Below are 7568 nucleotides of genomic sequence, written 5' to 3' on the forward strand. Positions count from 1 at the left end.
GAGGATCATGGGGGACCAACAGGCACCGATTGTGGAAGTTTTCTATATAGAGGGAGCAATTAGCTTCAATTAGTACAGAGGGCCTTTAAAATAATGTAATCAACTATGCCTTTCAGTGATACCAGTATATTTATTTGACATGAAACTTCGGTAGCTTCGAAGAACAATTAAAAAACTGCCAAAATTATAAGAAATCAACCAATAATTGTTACATTCCGGTGACATCAACTCGTCCTCTAAGAGTATCCCTGGAAAATCGCTGTAGGTATTTCTCAGCAATATACCCCAATTCGACATCCGCCAAGGCATCACTGAGCTCCTTCACCTGGTTCTCGCCGCGAGTCTTTTTGCTCCATGCAGATAGCATATTCTTGGTGCCTTTTGCAGACACTTTGCCATCAACTCGATTTGTAGCAAGAAACATGTCCACCTTGGTTTGTGCAAAACCAAGAAGTAATCCCAGAGCCGCAAGATTCTCGTCGTCACCCACAGCGTCCCCTATCTTGTTCAACTTTATGTCCATCAAATTTGTCATCCTGCCTGGTTTGATAATTACAGCAATAATAACAATGAAAATGATAATCATAATCATAATAATACTAATACATGTTGTAGTAATGATACTCATAAATTAGTAATACTATTAATGACAATAGTGGGTTCGTATTAAATAGGTTAGGTTTGTCCGACTTGACTTCCCTGACGCTACACATTTATTACTCTGGCTGTAACATGACTGATATTACGCCGCCCTAGAATTTCGAGGATTCAATTCCTGCGAAGTACCCATTTAACTCATTTTGGTCGAGTATGGCAAATGTTCATAAATGTGTTGCCAAAGAAATTAGTGCCGCGGCGTGACTCGAACCCAAAACCATAAGTGATCAACAGTCCGGTGTTTTGAAGAGATGACCAATATTCAGGGACATACATATACAAATAATCGATGATTAATAATTACAAATTTTCGCTATTTGCTATATATCAATGCTATTATCAACCCCATCATGTGATACTAACCTGCTAGTGCCGAGACGTTATTTGTGTTTGATGTCTCTTTCACTTCCAGCCTTACTCCGAGTTTGACTCCAACTTCCTTCTCCAGTTCTGGAGTAACAAGAATTTTTGTCAAGCCTCGCGAGAGTGTGCCGTCTCTACAGGCTTGAAGAAAGGCATCGTGATCGGGCCCGAGTTTGACACTAACGAAGAAGTGCACCGAGTCAAACCGAACCTTTGTTAGAGCAGCGCCTTGCTCCTGGAATAGGGATACTAATTCGGAGCACAATTGTTGGTTAACTTTCCATTTTCCAGGGTTGTGACAATCTGGAGGCACTTTCTGAAGGAGCTGCAGAATCCTAGGATCAGCTTTAATAGCACCAGCCTTTTTTATGGGCTCAATGTAAGCATCCACTTCCATCTCTGAAACAGATATGATTCTTTCATTATGACCTCGTATTTAACTATGAATATAATAGAAAACAAAAGTTCTAGCCAAAGTTTTTTTCTTGAAGCTTCATTAAAACATGAATACAACTTTAAAGAATTATTAATACTCTAAATCGTTACTTATTCTTTTAAGCTCAGGATCGTAATTATTTTCCAAGAGAAAGCAATTTCTCAGAATGAGACGTTCCTGGATACGTATAAAATAATGAATGGCGCAAAAACATTACTTTTTATAAAACTTTTTGTTTACAGAAAGACGAAATTGCTTTTATATCTTTTTGATATTATGATCAATTTTTATAAAATCAATATACAGAGCTACTTTAAAAAAAATTCAGTAAGAATCTAAATCTTCATCTGAAAGAACGATGCTAAACATGAATTCACCTTCACATTCCTCTTGATCCTGGACTGTGTCTACATTCCCAACATGGAGTGTGTAACCGTGTCTCACAGTTAAGGTCTTTGATTCCTCGTCAAACACAAAATGCGATGATACTTCTGCTAAATGAAATTTAAAGTAGTAAAAAGAACCAGTCTGACAATTTCATTAAGCGTCGCCTTTGTACAGGGAAAAACTGCTCCTACAATCGGAGGGGGCCCTTCCAGGGGCAGGGGGCCCCTCGCTTTTCCAAATTCCCCTTTTTACATAGTAAAAGTGCCCCTTTAACTTTGTAAAAAGTGCCCCTTATTACATGGGAAAAGTGCCCCTTTTACTTTGAAAAGTGCCCCTATTATTTTGTAAAAGTGCCCCTCACCCTTTTCACCTCTGATAATTACCCCTTTTTTTGACACGAGCCTCTGTTACTTCGACAAGTGCCCATTTTCCCTTGCAATAAATGTCCATTTTCCATTCTCATAAGTGCCTTTATTAATCTCTAGTACGTGCCCCGTTTCAGGTACGAGAAGTGCCTCTTGTCACTTTTGATAAGTAACCCCTTCATCTCAAATAAATGCCCTTATTAAAATCTGATCGATGCCCCCTTTCTTTCAACAAATGCACATTTTCCTTTATTATAAGTGCCCCTTTTTTATTTTCATTTTCAGGTGCGATAAAAAAAAAACCTTTTTACCTCTTATAAATGCCCCCTATTAAAATCTGATGGGTGATACTTTTCCGTCAACAAATGCCCATTTCTCATTCTCATAAGTGCTTTTTTTCATTCTAGGTGAGTGCTTTTTTCAGGTGTAAGAAGTGCCTCATTTTCGTCTCTGATAATTACCATTTGTACTATGACACGTGCTCCTTTTCTTTTCTATTAAGTGTCTTATCCCTTTTAATAAGTGTCCCCTTTTCCTCTCATCATGCATTAAACGTGCCCCTAATTCAAAGTGACTAAGAGTAATTTCCCTCATAGCTCGCTCGCTACGCTCGCTCAAATTTATAGATGATATAATTATGTTACCCATCAAAGGTATTTTAGTCTTTTCCGTTATGAGAATGTGCTCATAACCCCATCAGGATGGGGATTTCCCACTTTATATGTAATTTTTCGCACTGCGACCTCACAAACCTTTAAAAAAAAAATCCTAGTTCGCTTCCCTCGCTTCGCTCGCTCGCAAATCAATTTTTAGGCTTTCCATCCAACTTGTATCGATGTATAAAGAGAAACCAATATTGAAACCATCCCTGATAATGTAATCACAATGTAGGGGTTTATGCCAATGTCTAAAAAACTGTGTATTTTCGCTTTGAGATTTCCCATTGTAGGTGCCCTTTTTATTCTCTAGAAAGTGCCCTTTTTTGTTGGTCCCCCCACACTTTGGAAGTCGCTCGACCGCCCCTGCCTACAATGAAAAGGCTGCTGGACAGTGCTTTATTTTACCAAGTACGATAAATAACATAAAGAGCCTGAAAAACTAATTACAAAGGGGCACCTGGGTGCTCTACTCCTCAATGTCTCGATGGTCCCATAATACCTGACCCTAACAATACGTTTTTTGTGTGGTACAATTACATTCATACAACTTTCATGAGCCTAGGCAGTTTGACCTATTCCGATAAGTCTACTGATATTTGGTATAAATCAATCCCTCAAGGAATATGTTATGCTTTCACATGGTCTTAGATTTATCTCAAATGATGAAAACAGTGACCAATATTCATATTGAACATCCATTTTGTCTTGTATGTTATATTTTCGCACACATTGATCACTTAAAGGTACTATGTCCCATTTGCAGGCCAAAAAATGAAAAGGTTAAATTCCAACGGCATTTGAAAGATAATACTAATTTAGAACTTCCCTAAAAAAAGGTGGGGCTTGAAAATGTCTTCAAGTGGGAAAATAACGACTATTAGTTGTCAAATCGACTTAGGAGCTATAGAGCCAATAAGTAATAGTCTTGATTTTCAGACCATTGTACTGAATGGTCATACGTTTTACGCTGCGCAAAGATTCAATCAGTTTAATTTTGGCCATCACAAGAAGTGGGTTATTGATGTAGACAAAGCTCATATACCCTTTACAGCTCATTGTATGTATGTTGTTATCAAAGAAGAAGAAAAAAAGCCAGTCAGTCACTCAATAGTGTCTGACACTGAAGTCTAGCAAGTAAACAGGTTTCTTGCATAATTTGAATATTGGGACACGGCTTACATTTAAATTTCACATATAGGACATACATGACATATTCATAATTCCTGCAAAGTCCTAAAGAATTTGAGGTTGGCTGCAAAAGGGACATAGTACCTTTACAGCAAACTTACTCATCTAACTAATGATTTATGTTTTTGGTCAAATGAGTAATATTTTGCAATACACAACTGTGTAAATCTATCACATTATTGTGCCTGTGGCATCAAAACTAGAACGTAATCCACAGTCCGGTGATTTTGCAGATATGTCTAATAAGCAGGGACATAAATATACAGATAATCGAAGGTTAGAATTTTACTTTTTTCCCTGTTTGCTATTATCGATATAAATCAACATACCTGAACCTGCAGTACTACTGTCTGCCATGACTCAGAAGTTATGATTATGATATGTATACTCTTAATTGTCCTTGTCAGTCTGAAATCGTGAAAGACGAAACGTTATATTTTATACACAGTGATCTGGCAATATCCTGATGGCAATGGCTTCTTCAGGAAAGGAAACAGCAATTAAACGAGTTTATCAAAGTCCAATTCAACCGGATGCCCCAATCAAAAATGTGTGTGTGTGGGGAGGGGGGGGGGGGGGGGGCAAAACGCATTTTCACTCCCCCCCCCCCCCAGAACAAAAAAATCAGCAGTAAGGGAGTAAAAATTATCCGTATTTTTTACCAAAAGAAAATAACAAATAATAAAACATGAATTAAATAAAAATCATTTTATAATAGCGATACACGCATATACTGGAAATGTTGTGAGAGGATGGGTGTCAGGAAATAAATTTATTTGTTTTGCTCTCTGGTCTGGAGTATTCTTTGTTAAGGTCAGGTGAAGATGTTAAGGTCAGATGTTTTCTTTTCAGACCAAGATGTATTGTTCCATATGAATAGGCCTGGGGAAGTCATTAATTCAGTGTACATGTTTTATCTGTTGTTTGGCACACATTTAGGAAGCCTCTTTTCAATACAAGTATTTTCCTTTGTAAGATCATTTTCTCTCCAAATATTTGTAGTCATGTTTTTAGAATTTACTTAGTAACCGTAGGGTATATTAAGAGGTGGATTTTCTGCAATCGAGGAGAACCACCTAAGCTATAATAGACTGAACGTCATGTTAGAAGTCGGCAATTAAAGTCAATATCTGAGGGTAATTCCACGTCGGGACGAGAGGCTAGCTCGATCAACTGCCACCCGGTTCTCCATAGCTTTCGTCGGGGGCTAGCTCTTGTCTGGGATCGGGACGCACACCATCGTATCTCAGTCTGCGGAGGTCAAGAATCCGGGGCGACTACCGGGGCCAAGTGGAGCAAAGACGCCGTCTGCGGAGGCCAGGGCCAAGTGGACGAGACGAGCTGTGACCGGCATCGATGTCAGACGGGAAACTACCCAATCAGAATCATTTTGTTAAAGATAAGTTTAATTACCTACTGTATTTTTTACTTAAGCCAAAACAAAGTGTGTGAAACAGAAAAAATGATTGGAAATTAAACGTTACAATTTAACTTTATTTTAACAAGCTTTATTTCCCTTTATTCTGTGTGTCCGTAGCAGTAGTAAAAAATAAAGAAAAAGTCATTTTATAATAGCGATACGCGCATATACTGGAAATATTGTGAGAGGATGGGAAAGCGCGTGTTTTTTAAATTATTATTATAGGGGTGAGAATACATCAGCCCCTGAACACTGGCATACTGATAGGGAGGCAGTTGCCCCAAAAATAAAATTCAAACGTGGTTTATTTCTAATTCGATACCATTGATTTACAAATGTTGCTGAAATGACATGATTTTCCGGGATTTTTTCTCAATTTCTTTTGTAAATTATTCTTTTTTTATGCATTTGTTGGAAAATTGCAAATTCCCAAAAAATAAATTAGGAGCCTTCATGTCAGAGCCTGCAGACGGCGGGATTCAAGGGGCTTGAGTCCCCAACCCCCCCCCCCCCCCCTAACTGAACAAAATTATTACGGGGGTTCCGCCCCGTTGACCCCACCAAGGGCCCTTAGGCAGGCCCCTGGATGCTCATCTGACCTTAATTAAATACCTGAAACCACTGGGTTTCCGGGGCTCTACCCCCTAGACCCACCAGGGGCCCTAAGGCGACCACTGGATGCTCATAATTATGAACGTAATTAAAAGCCTAAAATCCCAGGGCTTCATGGGGCTCAGCCCTTTGGACCCCCCCCCCCCCCCCGCCAATTAGAGACCTGTCAGTGTCACAAGTAAGGTATCAAAATATGCTCATCTGACCCTAATTAAATGCCTCAAACCCCTAAGCTTCCGGGGCCACGTCACATTGAAAAAAATGTCGTATTGAAAAATGAAACGGAAGAAATGGGGGATGCAAAAAAAGGGGGGAGAGATAGAGAGAGAGAGAGAGAGAGAGAGAGAGAGAGGAGGACAAGAGCATGATAGAGGAGGGTGGGATTAAGAGAGAGAGGCGGTTGTTGGGTGGAGTCATCTCGTCGAGGAAGCAAGGAAGATACGGAGAAAAATGTTGCTGTGTGGGGCCAGCTGTGTCGGTAGTAGGGACTTTTAGATTTGCACGACGAGAACGTGGACTGCCACGTGTGACATCCTTCACATCGCCTTAAAAGGATGTCACACGTCGCAGTCCACGTTCTCGTCGTGCAAATCTAAAAGTCCCTATTCTCGCTCGATGAATTCAGTGAGATGTATAATGTCGGTCGGCCGGAGAATTATTTTTTCATACGAACTTTGCCTTTTTATCCGCTACGACGACTATCATATTTGTATTTTCTCGAAGTTTCACCAGCAATCATTAAAAATCATTGTCAATTGTCATTGTCAACCTTACTATAATTTCAGCAAAAGAAAAAAAGGAATTGGTAGCAGCGAGCCACGAAGCCTTTGGAGAAGACGGGTGTTAAGAGTAATTTCCTTTGAAAAAAGGCTTAAAATGTCATGTTTACAACAAAGAATGTTGTGAAATTTGCTCCAAGAGGTCTCCACTGACCAATAAACGAAACAAACACTGAGCGATGTTTGATTTGATGTGATTGTGTTGGTCACTGTGATTTGAGCACGAATGAGGCCCGGCAATAGCGATCGAATTTTTATTTACATATTGTGTTTATTTCCATTGATTTCTTTCACCTAGTGTATACTTTCTTTCGTCAGTTTTATGTAATAAGCAAACTTAACAAACTTATACAGCAAAAGCCGGACTCCATGTAGTGTTTTGATCCAACGCTTTTAGTCTTACCTCAGCGCGCACATTACCTCTAAACACGTTAAAAGTAACTGACCTCCTCACGCACTGCTGTGCATCGTGTATTTAACAATCGTAGGGCAGTACTGGAAACCATTGCACGATTTGTCATGAGAAAACGTATGATAGTCTCAGTAAATCGATTTCATAGGCTGACCAATCATTTGATTATGATCTAGGAGCGAGTTGTATATAGATATGATTGACGTACTTTAGTTTATTACTGCAGGTACTCAACTATCGCATTCAAAGTCCAATTCGCCACTTTTATGCATAGATTTTTAATTGTAATC

The 7568-nt window shown here is 39.3% G+C and overlaps 1 protein-coding gene across 1 annotated transcript; it reads right to left on the minus strand.

Annotated features, from left to right (window-relative positions):
* Positions 1–4570, minus strand: LOC105445475. Its single transcript, XM_030977676.1, has 4 exons — positions 4385–4570; positions 1834–1947; positions 1021–1419; positions 1–540 (listed from the first exon to the last, which is right to left on the minus strand). Exons 1-4 carry the CDS (start codon positions 4410–4412, stop codon positions 209–211), a joined length of 873 nt encoding a protein of 290 aa, XP_030833536.1. The 5' UTR covers positions 4413–4570; the 3' UTR covers positions 1–208.
* Positions 4571–7568: the final 2998 nt, after the last annotated feature.

Source organism: Strongylocentrotus purpuratus, unplaced genomic scaffold, assembly GCF_000002235.5.
Source record: "Strongylocentrotus purpuratus isolate Spur 01 unplaced genomic scaffold, Spur_5.0 spur5_scaffold_1, whole genome shotgun sequence".
Lineage (NCBI taxonomy): Eukaryota > Metazoa > Echinodermata > Echinoidea > Camarodonta > Strongylocentrotidae > Strongylocentrotus > Strongylocentrotus purpuratus.

What these genes read in the sequence shown, in the direction of transcription:
- LOC105445475 (XM_030977676.1), bottom strand. Translation starts at nt 4,412, where the DNA reads ATGGCAGACAGTAGTACTGCAGGTTCAG. An exon ending in CAGTAGTACTGCAGGTTCAG is followed by an intron (nt 1,948 to 4,384) that starts GTATGTTGATTT and finishes TTCATTTAGCAG; the next exon opens with AAGTATCATCGCATTTTGTG. An exon ending in TAACGTCTCGGCACTAGCAG is followed by an intron (nt 541 to 1,020) that starts GTTAGTATCACA and finishes TTATCAAACCAG; the next exon opens with GCAGGATGACAAATTTGATG.